Source organism: Hemiscyllium ocellatum, chromosome 15 (assembly GCF_020745735.1).
Source record: "Hemiscyllium ocellatum isolate sHemOce1 chromosome 15, sHemOce1.pat.X.cur, whole genome shotgun sequence".
NCBI lineage: Eukaryota > Metazoa > Chordata > Chondrichthyes > Orectolobiformes > Hemiscylliidae > Hemiscyllium > Hemiscyllium ocellatum.
Window position 1 is genome coordinate 61843782 of NC_083415.1, and position 20501 is coordinate 61864282.

Here is a 20501-nt window from a genome sequence, read left to right on the forward strand (position 1 = left end):
GGGACCTCCAGGAATTATACCTGACCAGAATTAAGGAGAGAAAGAACAACCAGAGAAGTAGAATTGAAGTTTGAGTCTGATGTAAAACAATCTTCATTGGATTTGGTTACTAAGTTAGGAAGGCAGGGAGAGACCAGATAAAGAGGTACAGAGCAGCTTGAATTTCATATTCCTTTTTTTGTTGTTTTTAATGGAACAGGATTCAGGCAGTTTTTTTTTAGAAGGCTGTCTGCTGTACTAGGTTAGCACTGAACTGGAAAAGTTAAAACTTCTCCCAAAACCTTTACCCAGAGTTATGATTCTGGGCAGAGTTTTCAGATCCTAATGCAGGGAAAAAAGACTGGGTCTAAAAATACCAGCATCAGCCAGCATGCAGGCACCATTTTCTGGACACCATTACTAGTGATGACTGTATTAAGTGCAACTGATTCAGGGTCCAGAAGGTCTTATCAGGAACATGTCAGTGATAGTTAAAGGAGACCAACAGTGATTTTTCCAGTTTCCCAGCACAACAGGAAGCAGTTCATTTCTTGGAAATGGGCACCCAATGACAAACTAATGTGAATCAAGCCAAAAACTATTATTTAGATGGAGTGCTGCTCCCACAACAAACCCACCTCCTGAATCTGGAGGTCTTTGATTGTCCCTCTCACTTTCAGGGCCCATGACAGGGAAACTGTCCGTATGTCAATTAAAGAGATGACCCAGTCAAAATTCCTGTGAATAGCCCACAATGGCAGATCTTGGATTCAAAAACAAAATGAAAATCTGATCCTCTAACCCTCTGATTTAAATTTTCATCTTGCAATCCGAATATAGGTGGTGTAGCTAATTTTCTAGAATACATAAGTACCGTTCAGTCAACTCCAATGATACAGTTTATCCTAAAATCTAGCAGTCTCCACTTAAAAGATTTTTGTTTTCAAACTTCTGTCTAAGAAAACTAAATGGCAAATATCAGTATTTTCTCAGTGGTTTCTTTTTAAGAGATGTGTGTGGGGATAATATGCACACTTAAACAGAGACAGCTTGAACATACTTGGGAAAGGAATGGAAAACTGTTGGAGCCTACAGAAATGCAAATATTAGTAAGAGATAAGGGGGAGAAAATGATATTTTAAATAACCATTCTGATGGAGAGACCCTAGATTTAGATTGTCTACAGATAAAACAATGGAAATGCTAACTTTAACATTCTAAACTAGCAGGCCAAAATGACTCCACTGTTAGCAGAGAGAAAAAAAATGCAGATCCTAAATAAAATCTCTCTCCAGCCAAGATGAACAGCTGAGATGGTCATATCATGTCTTGACAGCTGTTTGCAGTAGCACAGCCTAAGATGACATCAACTCCAGTTAAATTTCCAGAACCGCAATTAAGATGATAAAAGTCACATCCTCAAATTCCTGTGAGAAAGCCAAATGTGGCTGTATGAGATTCAGAATTTTGGCACATTGTCAAGGTAAACTATTCAAATCACAGATTCATAGCCTCATGCGAAGTACCTCAAATTAGAAAACTACCTCCAGGGTCAAAGCTGTCAGGGATTTGAAATACTTTGCGCAAAACAGAAAGTGATCAGCCATTGTGCAATTTAATTGTCTTTGTATGACATCCACAACTTAAAATTGTTCATGTTAACTATGTAAGGATCAGGCTTCAAAAATGAAACCTAAATTAATCTTTTTCAAGATAATTGTTTGCATCAAGACTTGCCGATAAAGTTGTTGATTCCAGTAGTACCTCATGGACAAAGCTGTAGAGTGCCAATGGTGTGAAGGGTCAGAGTCACTGTCATCTTTGATTTTCTCATTGCCACATTGTTCACACAATTGCAATTCACACTGGATAAGTAAATGGAAAGATTTACTTATTGTCATTACCTAGCCCAGAGAAATTAAGTCTAGGTGCACACCCCTCACATAAAAGCAAACTACAGCACATGCTAGAAATCTGAAATGAAAACAAGAAGAAATTTGGCAGCATCTGCAGAAACAGAAACAGATTTGAAGTTTCAAGTCTAATATGACTCTTACTGAGACCTGAAAGAGGCTGGAAAACTGTTTTTTATGCTATTGACAGAGGATCCTATAGGACATAGATCATACACAGCTGGGGTGGGGGGAGGGTCAGTAGGAAAAATGCAATACAGAGGTTATGCTCTGAATATTGAGTCCCAGAGACTGTAAAGTCTGTAAATCAAAATGATGTGCTGTCTGTGAGCTTGCATTAACCTTCGTTGAACACTGGCCCAGAATGGAAATTTTAGCATGGGAATAAGGATATTAAAATGCAAAGCACCTGGAAGATCAGAATTATTCCTCAAACAAAGCAGCTACCAAGTTTGTGTTTGGTCATCTCAGTGTAAAGGAGTCTGCTTTGTTGGTAGTGAATGGAATAGACTAGATTAAAATAAGTGCAAGCAGAACACTGCTTCACCCAGAGAAGTGACTGGGGTCTTGAACAGTAAGGAGGAAGAAAGTAAATGGGCAAGTATTACATCTACATTCCTGAAGAAGGGATTATGCCCAAAACATCGATTCTCCTGCTCCTTGGATGCTGCCTGACCTGCTGTGCTTTTCCAGCAACACATTTTTCAGCTCAAGTATTACATCTACTTGATTGAATGGGAAGGTGCTAGGATGAGAGTGGGGGTGGGGAGGATGAGGAAGTATTAGGAGTGATTGGTCATACTAAGTTACTGTGTAGTGTCTTGGGATGTGCAGGATAGGTGGATTAGCCACAGTAAATGTGGGGTTACATGGATAAGGTGGGGACCTGGGTCTGGTTATGATGCTGTTCAGAGGTGTAGACCTGATGGGTCAAATGGCCTCTTTCCACACTGTAGGGATTCCATGATTCTATAATAAAGGAGTGATCCCTGTGGAATGCTGATCGTGGAGGGGAGGAGGAAATGTTTTTGATGGTACCCTGCTGGAGGTGGCAGAGGATGATACTTGGAATTTGGACACTGGTGAGATGGAAAGTAAGGACGAGAGGAACCCAATTATTATTCTGGGATGGATCGAAAGAGGTCAGGGCAGAAGTGTGGGAGATGGGTCAGACACAGTTGAGGGCCTTGTCAAACCAGAGTGTTGGGGACTGCTCAGTTGAAGAAAAATGACTGTCAGAGGTGTCCTGGTGGAAGATGGCATCATCAGAACATGACAGAGATGAAGAAACTGGGAGAATAAATAGGAATCCTTGCAGGAAGGAGTGTGTGAAGAGATGGAGTCAAGGTAACTGTGGGGCATGGTGGATTTGTATTGGGTATTGATGGAAAGCCTAACCCTAGAAATGGAAACAGTAAAGTCAAGGAAGGGAAGGGAAGAATCAGAAATGGAGCAGGTGAAGGTGAGAGAAGGATAGAAATTTGAAGCAAAGCTAATTAACTTTTTTTTCAATTATAGAAGAGAGAAGAACATAGCACTGACAAAATCATCACAGTAACTGAGGAAGAGTTATGGTTGGGGGCCCGAATAGGACTGGAACATTCCACACACCTCATAAAGAGACAGGCATAACTGGAACCCATTGCCACACCTTTGATTTGAGAAAGTAAAATATGTTCTAGAAAAAGTTATTCAAAGTTAACCGAGATAAGTAAAATCTGTGTTTTGCTGAAGGCAAGCTTGAATTTTTAGATTTAATGTAATGAAATCAAAACAAATATCTGATCTGTGGAAATAGAATGCAACACAGTTATTTTCTATCCAATACTAAGAGTGATAAGCTGTGCCATAGCTAACACGTTGTATAAATGTCTTAGGCCGAAGCAATTCTTCTAATTTGCGATTTAGGATACATATGGTTAGAAAAATCTTGTAGAACAAACATGAACATTACTATGTCCGGAAATATATTTCCCCAACCATGCTCTGATATGGTATTTTAATAATGGAGGGCTCAGGTGTCAGGTAGCCTGTTCATCCTTATGCCAGATGAAGTTGCTAAGTGGTCACTTTACTAGCCACTTAAGGTCCTCTTCCCAAAGCTGGCATTTTGCCTTTGGCAGATGGACATCTCAGCAACTGGGAAAACTGCTCAATAAACCTGGTGGCAATCCTGCAAGCCAGGGGATTCCCACTGAAAATATCCTCCCCATTCTCATGATCAGCCCTGTTTATGTTTTACCAAGTACTTCCGGCTAATGGTTGTGTAGAGTGCTGTCACTGATCCTTTTTATAATATGTGTATAGCCTGTTTGTTTAATAGTAGCAGAACATAAACCAATTGTGAGTCTTAACTAATATGTATCTGTTTGTGTTATTTTATAAATGTTAGAATCATAGAGATTCAGAAGGACAGACAGGAAGGTAAGGGAGGTGGTGTAGCTCTGATTTTCAAGGACGACATCAGCGCGGTGCTGAGAGATGTATGGGTTATATGCAGAATAAGGTTGAATCCATTTGGGTAGAAATTAGAAACTCTAAGTAGAAAAAGTCACTGATAGGCATAGTCTATAAGCTACCGAATAATAACATCACATTGGGGTGGGCATATAAAAAGAAATAACTGACGCCTTTAAAATTTGTACGGCAATTTCGTGGGGAATTTTAATCTACGTGTCGATTGGTCGAACCAACTCAGTCGGGGTAACTTTGAGGAGAAACTCATTGAGTTAGGGATCCTCTTGCAGGAGTGATCACAGTATTTTTGAATTGAGAATACAGATGGAGAGTGTGAAGATCAAATCTGATATCCAGAGTCCTGTGCTTAAACAAGGGAGACTAGAATAGGATGTGGGTGGATTTGGCTAAAGTAGACTGAAAACAAAGACTTTATGATGGGATAGTTGACGAGCAATGAATGACTTTCAAAGCGTTCACCAAAATATATATTCCAGTGAAAAGGAAATACTATAAGAAAAGGTTTAATCTGCCATGGGTGTCTAAGGAAATAAGGGAGGTTATCAAATTGAAAGTGAAAGCATACAAAGTGACCAAGATCAGCAAGAACCTAGAATATTAGGAAAGCTTTAAAAGTCAACAGAAAGCCACAAAAAAAGCTATAAAGGAAAGTAAGATAGAACATGTGAAAAACCTAGCAAAGATAGCAAAAGTTTATATAAATATATAAAACAAAAAAGAGTAGCTAAAGTAAACATTGGTCTTTTAGAGGATGAGAAGGGGCATTTAGCAATGGGATATGATGAAATGGCTGAGGCATTGAACAGGTATTTTGTGTCAGTCTGCACAGTGGAGGACACTAATAACTTGCCTGTAATTGACAAAGAGATGAAGGTAGGTGAGGACCTGGAAACAATCATGATCAAGAAAAAGGTAGTGTTGGGCAAGCTAATGGAGCTAAGGATAGACAAACTTCCTGGTTCTGATGGAATGCTTTCCAGGTTACTAAAAGAGATGGTAGGAAAAATAACAAGTGTACTTGTGGTGTTTTCCAAAATTTGTTGGACTCTGGCAGTTACAGCAGATTGGAAAACAGCAAACAAGGATCAATGCTTGGTCCACAGCTTTTCATCATTTATATAAATGATTTGGTTGTGAATATAGGAAGTATAGTTAGTAAGTTTGCAGGTAACACCAAAACTAGAGGTGCAGTGAACAGCGAAGAGGATTACCTCCAAGTACAACAGGATCTTGATCGGTTTGGCCAATGGGCTGTGGAGTGGCAGATGAAGATTAATTTAATTTAGGTAAATGTGAGGTGCTGCATTTTGGATAAGCAAATCAGAACAGGACTCGTACACTGAATGGTAAGGTCCCGGGGAATGTTGCTGAACAAAGAGAACTTGGAGTGCAGGTTCATAGTTCCTTGAAAGTCGAATCGCAGGTAGATAGGATAGTGAAGAAGATATTAGTTAGGCCACTTTTGGAATACTATGTGCAATTCTGGACTCCCTTCTATTGGAAGGATGTTGTGAAACTTGAAAGGATTCAGAAAAGATTTACAATGGTGTTGCTAGGACTGGAGGATTTGAGCTGTAGGGAGTGGTGGAATAGGCTGGGGCTGTTTTCCCTGGAGCGACAGAGTTTGCGGTTTATAAAGTCGTGAGGGGCATGGACAGGATAAATAGACAAGGTCTTTTCCCTGGGGTGGGAGAGTACAGAACTCGAGGGGATAGGTTTAGGGTGAGAGGGGAAAGATTTAAAAGATACCTAAAGGGAACATTTTCACGCAGAAGGTGGTGTGTGTATGGAATGAGCTGCCAGGAAGAGTGGTGGAGGCTGGTACATTGCAGCATTTAAAAGGCATCTGGATGGGTATATGAACAGGAAGGGTTGATAAGAATATGGACCAAGCGTTGGGAAATGGGACTAAATTCACTTAGTATATCTGGTCGGCGTGGACAAGTTGGACCAAAGGGTCTGTTCCCATGCTGTACATCTCTATGTCTCCCACTCATGTTCTCAAAACGCTAGGTACTTGCTGATTTTCATGTTGTGTTGTCTTGAATTTAGCTTGTTTCTTGTTTGTTAAGCTAATCTGAATATTACTGAGGGATGTTAAGCCATTAATCAAGCAGTCTCTTAACTGGCAACTCAGTGCTACCTTATGAGAAACTCATCATATTGCTCAGCAAATGCTTACAAGTTGGAGAGCGAAGCTCCTTACAATCAAGATCGGCCTCACCAGACATCTCACCCAATTCTGCCAGAAATTTCACCCTCGCATACATCACTCAGTCAGATATAAGATTGCACCCTAAGTTTTGATTCTAAGCCCTGCTATCAGTTTAAAAACTGTAGATATGGTGAGTATGTGGGATTTTTTTGTAAATTAAAGTCAATGTTTCCACTTCTGTCAAATGGACTAGCATAAGGCAGTCACTCATGCATTGTTGATATTCTTAATTCAGGATTTGCCATAAATGCTGTGCATTCCACGTGAAGAAGGAAGGCAGTTCTCTCTGAGGGTTGAGAGTCTTTGGAAGTCCTTCCCACAGAGGGCTGTGAGGGCAGAGTCCTTGTGTATATTTAGGGCTAAGACAGAGAGATTCTAGATCAGTCAGGGATTTAAGGGTTTCAGGAGAATGCAGGAAAGTGGATATGAGCAGTGTTGGATCAGCTATGATCCCATTGAATAGTGGAACAGGCTTGAGAGCCGATTGGCTTATTCCTCTTCCTATTTCTTATGTTCTTATGGTGTTAATGCAGTTAGTAGAAAGGTAAGATGGCTAAAGAAAAGAATTGGTTAATAAATTCTGGCTTTGCATAATAATTTATTTTACAGGCAAAACCCAAAATTCGTAGAGGAAGAGCCATTTACAACTGCACAGCAGATCACGCTGATGAGCTTACATTCACTGAGGGAGAGATTATAGTAATTACTGGAGAGGAAGATCAGGAGTGGTGGGTATGTATCTATCTAATGGCACATTATTATACTGCCCTGTGGAGGCATTTTGATTAGATTAGATTCCCTACAGTATGGAAATGGGTCCTTTGGCCCAACAAGTCCACACCGACCCTCCGAAGAGTAACTCACCCAGACCGATTCCCCTACTCCATATTTACCCCTGATTAATGCAACTAACACTATTGGTAATTTCCCATGGCCAATTCACCTGACCTGCACATCTTTGGATTATGGGAGGAAACCGGAGCACCCGGAGGAAACTCACACAAACACTGGGAGAATGTACAAACTCCACACAGTCACCCAAGGCTGGAATCGAACCTGGTTCCCTGACGCTGTGAGGCAGCAGTGCTAAACACTGAGATATATGCCACATTCTTCAACCTTGGTCTGTTGGGTGTTGATATTTGCTTTTCTTTATTGCTCTTATCTTAGAAATGAATAATAACTCCTTTCTCAACCTCTTCTTAGTTGTGCAATGCAGAAGTCAGAAATTCAGCCATTATTTAAACTCATTGCTGAACAAGTGCATAATCTTGGAGCTGGCATTTAGGATATCCACAGGACTAGTTTGGTGACCCACATTAAACATTAAGTTAACAATTACACAACACCAGGTTATAGTCCAACAGGTTTATTTGGAAGCACTAGTTTTGGAGCGCTGCTCCTTCATCAGATAGCTGTAGAGCAGGATCATAAGACACAGAATTTATAGCAAAAGATCACTGTGCCATGCATGCAATTGATACGATATATTGAAAAAAACCTAGATTGCTGTTACTTCTTTAGGCTTTTCGAATGGGTTGCAGGTTTCAAATCACATTCTGAAGCTAACTTAAAGTTTTATTTTTAAAAAGTGACATCTCAGCTCAAACAATGCATTAAAGACATTCGGCCTCTGATCTTAAGATGACCATCCTCCAAGGCAGACTTCGGGATACGCAACAATGCAAAGTGGCCAAGCAGGCAGGCAGGCAGGCAGGCAGACACACACACACACAACCCCTCCCAAGAGGTGTATTTTATCATGCACTGTCACTCACTCTCCACACACATGCAAGTTTTACAGAATTGTAATGGCAGATATATTCTATTTTGTTCAAAAAGCACACAATCTGCAGACAGTCAATACAGGCAATCAATCCATGTAACATTTTATAAATGCTCAAGATTATCATCAGCAGTGGAATTCTTTTGAAAGGTAGAGAGCTGTGCTGGAAAACAGATTTCAGCTTAGATAAAGTAAATGTATGTTCAGTACTCCAGTGTATTTCATCTTGCTGTAATTTCTTGAAATTGTACTGCTGTGAATACTGAAGGAATCATACAGGATGTGAACTTATCCTTGCTATCATAGATCAGTATGGTTCAGCTCATAGTTACCCTAAATTACAGATTGTGGAGACTTTGATAGTAAAGTACCTTACTAAGAAGACTGCAGTGCCAGAAAAATCATACTTTGTTTTATACTGAGGCTTTGTCTGCCAATTGAGATAAAAGTTAACATTCCCATGCTCATCCAAAAAACAGCAAATAATACTTTTAGTGACTTGATCAAAGTTCCTCTCAACCAGTGCCACTAAACAAAGATTAAATGGTCATTCCTTTCATGGCTATTTATGCAATATTTCAAGAGCAGAATTATTGCTAAATAACATGTACCGGGAAGTTCTGACTGTGCGATTAAGCAATATGGAAATACTGTAAACAAACCAGTAAACATATCTGTCTTCTCAGGACATGATAGACTGCATCAAAGTATATGTCATTTCTCTATTCACAGAATCAAAGAATTATTACTGTGCAGAAGGAGCTATTTGGCCCATTGTGCTTGCACTGGCTCTATTATCAAGTGCCAATCTCCTGTCTCTTTCCCATTTCCCTGCACACATACTATCTAAATAACCATCCAATGCCCTCTTGAATGCCTTAATTAAACCTGCCTCCATCACTTTTCCAGGCTGTGTGTTGCATCCCCTAACTACTCGCAATTTGAAAACTTCTTTCCTCACAACACCCTTGCTGCATTTGCATATCACTTTAAATCTGTCCCCTCATGTTCTTGTTTATTTTACAAGCAACAACAGCTCACCCCATATATCCAGCCCATTCATAATTTAAAAAGTCTGAGTTAGATCTCCTCTTAGCCTTCTCTCCAGGGAGAACAGTCCCACTTCTTCCAAATATCCTTGTAGCTGAAGTTTCTCAAAACTGGTAATGTTTTAATAAATTGCTTCCACACTGTTCCCATCTTCTATAATGTGGACCCTCACGTGTACGAAATACTCCAGCTGAGGTGTAAAAAGTGTCTTGAACAAGTTCAACATTACCTCCCTGTTTTTAAACTCTATGCCTTTGTTAATGAAGCTGAGAACTTACTGCTGCCTCTCCAAATGTCCTACCACATTTCAATGATCTGTGCATAAATATCCCCAGGTCCCTCTGCTCCTGAAATACCTTTAGAATTGCGCTTCCTATTTTACATCATCTTTCAGTGTTATTCCTACAAAATGGATCACCTCACACTTCTCTGCATTGAACTTCATCTGCTTTCTATCTGCCCACTCCATCAATTTGTCTATTCCTTTAGGGGTTCCATGCTATCCTCCTCACAGTTTACAATTCTTTGAAGTTTAGTCTCATCTATAAACTTGGAAATTATCCTCCATGCACCAAGATCCAAATCATTAATATAAATCAAGAAAAGCAAGGACCCCAACACCAATCCACAGGGAAGCTACAAAGATTCTTCCAGCCCGAGAAATAGCTACTGACCATTGCGCTGCTTTCTATAGTACTGCCAATTTTGTAATCACATCGTCACTGTCTGTTTTATACAAAACTTACAACTTTTTTCAAATGCCTCCTGGAAATCCATGTATACTAAATGTATGTGTTACCATCAGCAATCTTTAGTCCTCCCATTTTTCCATGCCAGTCTTAACAGTTTGTCTCCAGTCACTCCGGTCAGCAACAACAACCTCCCATTCATAATTCTGATCCTGGTCAATTTGAGATCTCAATTATAGATTCCCTTGTCTTGCTGATGTAAGTGACTTGTTCCTCTTGCACCAGTAGAACATATTTTTGGGAATGTGGCTGCAATTCATTTGGCACAGATGGTCCAGCCAACCAAATCACTGCTGTCTCAGCACCACAGGAACAAACTTTGAGGATCCTAACATGCAATTTTATATTCTTCTTTGATAGTCTGTCATGCAAGATGGCCAGTACCGTCTGAGTCATCAGAGGGGAAACGGCTCCGACACTTTTCTTGGCTTGCATATGTTTCTGAGAACACAATTCTGGTACGACAAGCCCCTTGTATTTTCAGTTGTTGTTGGTTCACACTTGATTTCTCAACTTTGACATGATAGGATGAATTTCTTTTTATCACCTAGGACTCCAGCAAGCAGCCTATTTTCCACAGAATTTCTGTTAGCAAATTCAAAGGCCTTAGTGAGGTCTCTGAAGGGAATGTGAAGTGGTCTGTGTGTTCAAGGTATTTCTGCTGCATGGGGGTCAGTTAGCTCAGTTGGAAGATTTGTAGTTCAGATTGACATCAACAGTGTGCGTTCGGTTCCCGCACCGGCCTAGGTTACCATAAAGGACTTTCCTCAATCTCTCTCCATGCTTGAGGCATGATGAACCTCAGGTTAAGCCTCTACTAGTCTGATGTCTCTAATGAGACAGCAGCCCTACAATCTTGTAGGACAATAGCAACTGCCAAAGTAAGAAAGTCATTCCGCTGCCAATCTGTCAGCTTTGAAGCTGCACTGAGACTATGATATGTAATGTCAGGATCTGCCATCTGGTCAGAGCAACTTGAGTAAATACCTTCCCCACTTTACTTATCAAGGAAGTGTGTCAATAATTGTTAAACATACAAGTAATCCTTTTGTCACTACAAACCTGCTCTGCCATTCAATAAGACCACAGCCGATCTGTTGTGTTCTGAATTCCACATTCTCACTAACCCCTGCTAAGCTTTGATTCCCTTGCTTAACAAGTGCCTTACAGAATTAATCCTTAAGATGTAGAGACTGTCCAACTGATATCCGACAATAATCTAGTCCCATTTGCCAGCATTTGGCCCACGTCCCTCTGAACCCTTACTATTCATATATGCATCCCGATTACTGTTAAATGTCATAATTGTATCAGCCTTCACCACCTCCTCTGACAACTCATTCCATACAGCCATCACGCTCTCCATGAAAAAAGGTTGCTCCTTAGGTCCCTTTTAAATCTTTCCCCTCTCACCTTAAACCTATACCCTCTAGTTTTGGATTCCCCTACCCTGGGAGAAAGACCTTGGCAATTCACCCTATCGGTGCCCCTCACGATTTTATAAACCTCTATAAGGTCACCCCTCAGCCTCGGATGCTCCAGCGAAAATAGCCCCAGCCTCTTCCCCTGTTAGCTCAAACTCTCCAACCCTGACAATATCCAGTTTCACAACATGTTTCCTATAGCAGGGTGACCAGAATCAAATGCAATATTCCAAAAGAAGCCTAACTAATGTCCAAATTAGCTGCAAGATGACTTCCCAACTCCTATGCGGAATGCACTGACCAATAAAGGCAGTGTACCAAATGCCTTCTTCACTATCCTGTCTACCTGCAACTCTACTTTCAAGGAACTATGAACCTGCACCCCAAGGTCTCTTTCTTTAGCAACGCTCCCCAGGACCTTAGCATTAAATGTATAAGGCCTGCCCTAATTTGCCTTAACAAAATGCAGCATCTCACATTTGTCTAAATTGAACTCCATTTGCTAATTGATCCTTAACATCTGGGGTGAAGGCAAGTGTTGAGACATAGATGCTCATGACGTTAACTGGATCCCATACTTGTAGATAAGTGAAGATGAATATCTGGAACAAGCAGATCACCCTATGAGGAAAGGCTAGATAGACTAGGGCTGTATCTTCTGGAAGAATCAAAAGTAACTTAATTGAAACATGTAAGATCCAGAAGGGACTGGGTGGATATTAAGAGGATGTTTCTTATGGGAGAATCTACAAGGAGGGGTCACCCTTTAAAAATAAGGAGGTGGCTACTTAAAACCGAGACAAGGAAATATTTTTTCTCTTAGGGGTTGTAAACCTTTGAAATTCCCTTCCTTAAAAGACATCAGATGCAGAATCTTTTAAATATTTTTTAGGCACAGCTAAATAGACCTTTGAGGAATAAAAGTTTTTGGGAATATGCAGGAATGTAGAGTTGAAGATCAGATCAGCCATTATTCTATTGAATGGGGAGCAGGCTTGAAGGGGCGAATGTTCATATGTTTGTAAGAAGACAAAAAATATCTGTGCTTTTTGAAGGGTTCAGTTTCAGAGGTTGTGTGGTTTTCCTGTAAATGAGCTGGAGGAATGTGTAATATTGCACTTCTGAACAGGCCCAGGTTCTTGCTGCCTGTATCTCCATTTCAAACTTTGTAAGTTCTTTATCTGTCACAGTTATCTTGCTGGCACCATTAATCTCCACATGGTCATTGCTAAGGCCTAACTGTGTAATGACTGAAATTCAGAGTATCTAGATCGTGATCAAAATTAAAACATTTCTCCGACCCCATTCCCACTCCTTCTAAACATATGGCAGGAAGGAAGGATAAATTGTGTTGATCAATCTCAGTTTATAATTGTGAATGTCTGTAGGGTTCTCAGGGTGAGCTTTGAACCAACAACGTTCTGACTCAGAGTACTGAATGGAGCTTACACAATGTTCAGAACTTTTAATTAGCTTAATGCAATACTGTGAAATAATAGCACACCTTGCATGTTATGTTGCACTAAGTCAATAATGGGAATAATGAGTGTTCTGAAACACCTCTGAATGTTGACTGGATTGAAATGACTATGTTCATTTTTTTTCTCTTTCTGGCAGAATGGCTATATCGAAGGGCAACCTCACAGAAAAGGTCTTTTCCCAGCATCTTTTATCCAGTTACAAACAAGCTAACAGATCTTATCCTTCAATCTGAGCAATTAAAGTGAGAGAAGACCAACATCATTCACTTCATCTGTATCATTTACTTCTTGGAGTTTGAAGCCTCTATCAATTTTACTGAAAGGTAGTCGTCATTTGAAAGTTGTTTCTAATGACCATGAACAGTGAACCAGTTCTTCTAATGCAGTGGCCCTTCTGAGGGAAAAAGCTATACTGATGCAGCAGGCAGTTCGGTAAAACCCAAATACATGGTTTAACTTCAGGAAAGATTCAGATTGCTGTTTGAAAGCAGGTGGCTGTTTAATTTGTTGCCCTAAGTGTATGCCTTACTGTACAATGCTAATGTGTGTTGGTATTCTAAAAAAAGTTTCCAATTAGTGATATTATTCAGTTATAAATGTTTAAAGACTTAAAATGGTCATCATAAAACCACTCTCGAGAATTAGCCATTATATATAATATATATATTTTTTATATATGGAAAAATCCTATCTTTAGAAATATTTGTGCTTGGAGAGGTCAACACCTGACCACACTGCCTGGTGGCAAGCATTTACTGAGGATAAGGGAACATCTCTCATACCAGGCTCTGCTTTCTTTGTTGCCACTTCAGAACTTTTATTTTGAGCAACAAGAAATTATGACAATCCATGATGGGGAAATAGCCTCCAATAGGCAGGGGAGGAAGAATGTGTGAAAATTATGGAAGAGTCTATGTATTTTTATTTTTAAAGATGGCAAGTAATAATTTAAAAATGCTAAAGTGTTCATGTTAAAACATTTTAACAAGAAAATAAATCCCTATATCTTATTTAAGATATGATAGTTTCTGGACTATCAAACTTAGTTTGGATTTGTGTTTACCATGTCGTAAATGTGCTTATGTGTAATGACTGAAATTCAGAGTATCTAGATCATGATCAAAATTAAAACATTTCTCCGACCCCATTCCCACTCCTTCTAAACATATGGCAGGAAGGAAGGGATAAATTGTGTTGATTGACCTTAGCTTATAATTGTGAATGCCTGCACAGATTTTTAATTAATGAATTTATACCGAGTGAACTACCTCTTTGGAGTGTGAAATAAAACAGAAAATGCTGGAATTATTCCGTAGGTCTGGCAGCATCTATGGAGAGCATAAGAGAATTAATGTTTCAAACCAAATATAACACTTCTGTTCTCAAGAAGAGTATTCACTCGAAACTTTAACTCCCTTTCTCTCTTTACCGATGATGTCTGATTTCAGCACTTTTTAATTTCAGATTTCCAGCATCCGCAGTATTTTGTTTTCATTTTTTGGAGTGTGAATTACTTTTCCTTTTGAAATTGGAACAAATCTCAGCAACAGAATCAGGAGTACATTAGCACCACCTAGAGTTTGAACAAAGCAGTCATGAAGGTGACTTTACACATTGCAGTCAGTTTGCACAAAAACATTCTTCTGGTTCTGCAAATTATTTTAGATTAGATTTCCTACAGTGTGGAAACAGGCCCTTCACCCCAACAACTCCATACTGACCCCCCGAAGAGTAACCCACCCAGATCCATTTCCCTCTGATTAAGAGTAAACTTCCTCTCAATTTGTCTCAAGCATGAATTGTGACTTACTATTGCCTTCCCCTTGTCCCTCCTCCAGGCTTGATTTTGGCATCATAAAAAGGAACAACGTTTCTTAATGGTAAATGTATTATTAAACAATTAAATCAAACTGTCAAATCATCCTTATTCCTGCCAGGTTAACTGGTAACAGTGTTATTTGCAATGTGGATTTGTTGATCTGATCTGAAAAATAAAAGGAAAACGTCGATCCTTTATGAAGGGCTGATGATGACTTATTCTAGATTGGGACCACATAAGAAAGCATTGATACTTTGGATGGTCTATTCATAAGGCCTCTGCCTACCCTTCCCAACACCACCACATGAAAGATCTATTGCTATTACCATAATTGTGTAGATACTGCAGCGAGATTCACAATCACTCGCTTTGTTCAAGAGATTATGAATAAAAATAGAAAGCAAATAGAGTACGATTGGAACATTGTAATCTGATATGAGGAAAAGTATTATTTTTTTATTTTTAATTATGCTCAATGAAAGAAATCATTCCAGAATTCTCATTCCTATTCTTGACTACTGTGTGATTATTCTCTTTCATGTACTTTAAAGGTGTATACCACCTTAATTATCATTGTGAATAAATGGCAAACTTGGTTAATTACTTAATCATTGTGTCTAGTTTTATTATATGGGTCTTCTTGTAACTTTTGCACTTGCAGAAAAACACAGTTTTAATTAATACGTATGTGTTTCTAACAATCAACAAGACATTTGTTGTAATGTTTTGCACAAGTTCTTACACAGGCATTCCTACATGTTCAAAATATGAGTCACCATATTATCAGGCTTAAACCGAAGTCAAATGTATTTACAACTTTAGTCACATATTTGACCCTGTGCTGAGTTTCCAATGATGGTACTGAAATGAGAGCTAAGACTATGTATTCTCAACGCCACATCCCCAGTCAGCTTTACCACTGCATTAGCTATACCTGTGAAAACCTCACCATAGGAGCAGGAAAATCGACGTTTCGGGCAAAAGTCCTTCATCAGGAATACAGGCTTTTGCCTGAAACGTCAATTTTCCTGCTCCTCAGATGCTGCCTGAACTGCTGTGCTTTTCCAGCACCACTCTACTCCAGAATCTGGTTTCCAGCATCTGCAGTCATTGTTTTTAACCTAAAACCTCACTATACCTTTTGTGATTTGTAAATTTAGGATTAGAATTAGGTTTATTGTCACATGGACTCAAGTTACAAAAGAACATGAGTAAAGTGAAAAGTGTACAATGTTGCAAATACATGGTCCCATTTCAGTTGCATGTCTTAGGTACAAAAACATAGAAAAAACAAAGGGAAAAAATTAGACTACATTACAGATATGCAAGTTGGGAAAATAAGAAATAAAGTTAAAATGTCAGACATTTTGAGAGACATCCTTCTCTCCGGGATTCTACATGGTCTGACCAGACTCCACTGGCTCCCAACCATCAGTTATCGTTGTTGTGGACAATTACCCATCCCCATACGCCTCTGGCTCAGTACCCGTTTCCACACTCCTCCAGTCCACTACCCATCCTCACATCCCTCCCCTACCCCTGGGCCCCCACCCACCCCCACATCTCCTCCCCCTCTCTCCCCCTCTCTGCGCCCCCCCCCCCCCCAGGCCGTTACAAATCCCCATACCCCTCCAGGCCATTGGCCATCCCCACATTAGTTCAGGCCACTGACTAATCTACTCGACAGGCTGCTGGCCACCCCCTTTCTGGGCCACTTGCTGCTGCCCTCACTCTGCTGGTCACCCCCACTCTTGTCCAGGCTGTTGGCAGAAGAGGAATAAGACAGAAAAGAAAACAAGGGAGAGAGAGAAAAAGAAAAAGGAATGAACAGAGTGGATGAGTTCCAGTTGGAGCAGCTTACTTTGCTGCCATCTTGGATCTAATTTAACCTGACTAAAGCTTTCCATGATTTCACCTCTCCCAATGTCAGTAATCTCCTCAAGGCCTACAATCCTCTGGAGTTCTGCACTCTTCTACCTTTGGCCTCTTGAACATGCCTGAATTTAATCCCACCAACCAGTAGTGATTGTGCCTTCAGCTGTTAAGACTCTAATCTCTGGTGTTTCCTCATTATACTATTGGACCACTCTTCCTCCTTAATCCCTCCAAGATTCTAATTAAAACACACCTCTTTGACCAAATGTTTGAGGATCTACTCTAATATTTCCTTGTGTGGATTGATTTGTGAAAGTTCCTGAAATATTTTACAAGATAAGATGAGATAAATTCCATTATCGTATGATTGTGATTGGAAGCTCAAGGCAGGCTCCAATATGCAATCAAAGTTGTGACCAACCTGGAAATACGTTTTACTTCTGTTTAACCCTGATAATAAGGTAATATAATTTATGGCACTACACAAATACAAGTTGTTGCTGGCAGCCAGTCCCAGAACAGGTATTGCACCAGCCAATGAGCCCCCCATCATCTGTTTCAAGACCCCAATCTGAAATCTATTGTCCAGTGACCTTAAACACTGCTGCTATTATCTTTCCCCATTCACCTCTCACTATTGTCCTTACTGACTGACAGGAGTTACCAGAATATCAAAGTCTCAAATTTAAACCCTTGAATCCACAACCTCCTCCAACTACACAGCCCCGATCTCTCTGCACCTTTAATGCTGGTGTTTTATATGTTATCTCACTCCCCTCTTTCCTTCACCATTGACAGCCCAGCTTTTCCGAATACCTCGACCGAATACTCTGGAGTTCCTTACTGATCATGCCTTCTTGCCTCCTTCAATTATCTTAAGGACATCATCCTCACTCAGCTGCAATCAGTAAAATCAAGAGGGCAAAAAGGGGACGTGAGATGGGTTAGCAGATAAGGTAAAGGATAATCCAGAAGGATTCTACAAATATATTAAGGTCAAAAGAGTAACTGGGGAGAGAATTGGACCTCTTAAAAGCTCAATGACGTCATCCATGTGTGGAACCACGTGAGATTGTTGAGATCCTAAATGCTTATTTCTTCTTGATATTTACATTGGAGAAAGACATGGAAGTGAGGGAACTCAGGGGAATGGATAATGGATGTCTTGAAAAGAGCCCACTTTGCAGAAAAGGAGTTGCTGGAGGGCATAAAGTGCAGAAAGGCAGATAAATTCCTGGGACCTCATCAAGTATATCTCAGGACATTGCGGGCATTTAGGAAAGAAATTGTGGGGCCCCCAAGCGGCGATATTTGTATCATCAACAGCCAAGGTTGAGGTGCTGGAAGACTGGAGGGTGGCTGAGGTTGTGCCATTATTTAAGACAAATTGCAAGGAAAAGCCAGAAACCAGTGAGCTTAACATCAGTAGTGGGTAATTTGTTGGACAGACATTCTGAAGACAGGATCTGCATGCATTCAGAAAGGAGAAAGTGAGGACTGCAGATGCTGGAGACCAGAGTTGAAAAGTGTGGTGCTGGAAAAACACAGCGGGCCAGGCAGCACCCGAGGAGCAGGAGAATTGACGTTTCGGGCATAAGCCTTTCTTCAGGAATGATGCATTCAGAAAGGCAAGGACTGATTCAGGGTGGTCATTGTGGCTTTGTGTGTGTGGGAAATCAAGTCTCACAAACTTGATTGAGATTTTGAAGACATACATAGAATAGTACAGGCCCTTTAGCCCTTGATGTTGTGGTGACCTTCTATCCTATTCTAACATCAGACTAACCTACATACCCTTCATTGTACTAACTTTCATGTGCCTGTCTGAGTGTCACTTAAATGTCCTTAGCATATCTGATTCTACTACCACTGCTGGCAGTGCATTCCACGCAGACATCACTCTCTGTGTAAAGAACCTACCTCCTACATCTCCCTTGAACCTTCCTCCAATAATTTTAAAATTATGCCCCTTCATGATAGACATTTCCGTCATGGATAAAAGTCTCTGGATATCCACTCTATCCAAGCCTCTCATCATCCTGTACACCTCTATTAGGTCACCTCTCATCCTTCTTCGCTCCAATGAGAAAAGCCCCAGCTCCCTCAACCTTTCTTCATAAGACATGCCCTCCAGTCCAGGCAGCATCCTGGTAAATCTCCTCTGCACCCTCTCTAAAGTTTCCATATCCTTCCTAGAATGAGGTGATCAGAACTGAACACAATATTCCAAGTGTGGTCTAACCAGGGCTCTATAGGACTGCAACATAACCTCGTGACTCTTAAACTCAATCCACCTGCTAATGAAAACCGACACACCATATACCTTCTTAACAACTATATCAACTTGGGTGGCAACTTTGAGGGATCTATAGGCAGGGACCCCAAGATCCCACTGTTCCTCCACACTGCCAAGAATCCTGGATTTAACCTTGTACTCTGCATTCAGATTCAACCTTCCAAAGTGAATGACTTCACACTTTTCTAGGTTGAACTCCATCTGCCACTTATCAGCCCAGCTCTGCATCCTGTCAATGTCCCGTTACAACCTACAACTGTCCTCCAAACCATCCACAACTCCACCAACCTTGGTGTCATCGGCAAACTTACTAACTCACCCTTCCACTTCCTCATCCAAGTTATTTCTAAAAATCACAAAGAGCAGAGGTCCCAGAACTGATTCCTACAGAACACCACTCACCAAGCTCCAGGCTGAATACGTTCCATCTACCACCACACTCTGTCGTCTATGAGCCAGCCAATTCTGAATCCAGACAACCAAATTTCCCTGTATCCCAGGCCTCCTTACTTTCTGGATGAGCATCCCATGGGGAACCTTATCAAACACCTTGCTAAAATCCATGTACACCACATCCACTGCTCTACCTTCATCAATGTGTTTTGTCACATCCTCAAAGAATTCAATAAGGTTTGTGAGGCAAGACCTGCCCCTCACAAAGCCACGCTGATTATCTCTAATCAAACTACGGTTTTCCAAATAATCACAAATCCTGACTCTCAGAATCTTCTCCAATACTTTGCCCACCACAGACGTAAGACTGACTAATGTGTAATTCCCAGGATTATCCCTATTCCTTTTCTTGAATAGGGGGGATAATATTTACTATCGTTCAATCATCTGGTATTAGTCCAGTGGTCAGTAGAGATGCAAAGATCATCGCCAAAGGCGCAGCAATCTCTTCCCTCACTTGTAGTAACCTAGGGTATATCCCGTCAGGCCCAGAGGATTTATCTATCGTTGTTTTTCAAAACTTTCATCACATCCTCCTTTCTAACATCAATCTGTTCCAGCATATCAGTCTATTTCACGATGGCCTCGGAAACCTCAAGGTTCCTCTCAGGAATGAATACTAAAGCAAAGTATTCATTAAGGACCTCCCCTACTTCCTCCAACTCCAGGCACAAGTTCCCTCCACTATCCCTGATCACCCCTATCCTCACTCTGATCATTCTCTTGTTCCTCACAATAGTGTGGAACACCTTAGTGTTTTCCTTAATCCTACCCACCAAGGCTATTTCATGCCCCCTTCAAGATCTCCTAAGTTCATTCTTCAGTTCTTTCCTGGCTACCTTGTAACCTTCGAAAGCCCTGTCTAATCCTTGCTTCCTTCTTCCTCTTGACTAGATGTTCCACATCCCTTCTCACCCAAGGTTCCTTCACCCTACCATCCCTTCCTTGCCTCAGTGGGACAAACCTGTCCAGCACTATCAGCA

General features: G+C 40.6%; 1 protein-coding gene across 4 annotated transcripts in view; it reads left to right on the forward strand.

Annotated features, from left to right (window-relative positions):
* unm_sa1614 (un-named sa1614) overlaps positions 1 to 15474 on the forward strand; it is a 273238-nt gene extending 257764 nt beyond the window's left edge. For all 4 annotated transcript variants that reach the window (XM_060836540.1, XM_060836537.1, XM_060836539.1 and 1 more), the window contains 2 exons: positions 7195 to 7317; positions 13212 to 15474. In XM_060836540.1, coding sequence (XP_060692523.1) covers positions 7195 to 7317; positions 13212 to 13286 — 198 coding nt within the window. In that variant the 3' untranslated portion in view covers positions 13287 to 15474. The remainder of the gene's footprint in view (positions 1 to 7194; positions 7318 to 13211) is intronic.
* The last annotated feature ends 5027 nt before the right edge of the window (positions 15475 to 20501 follow it).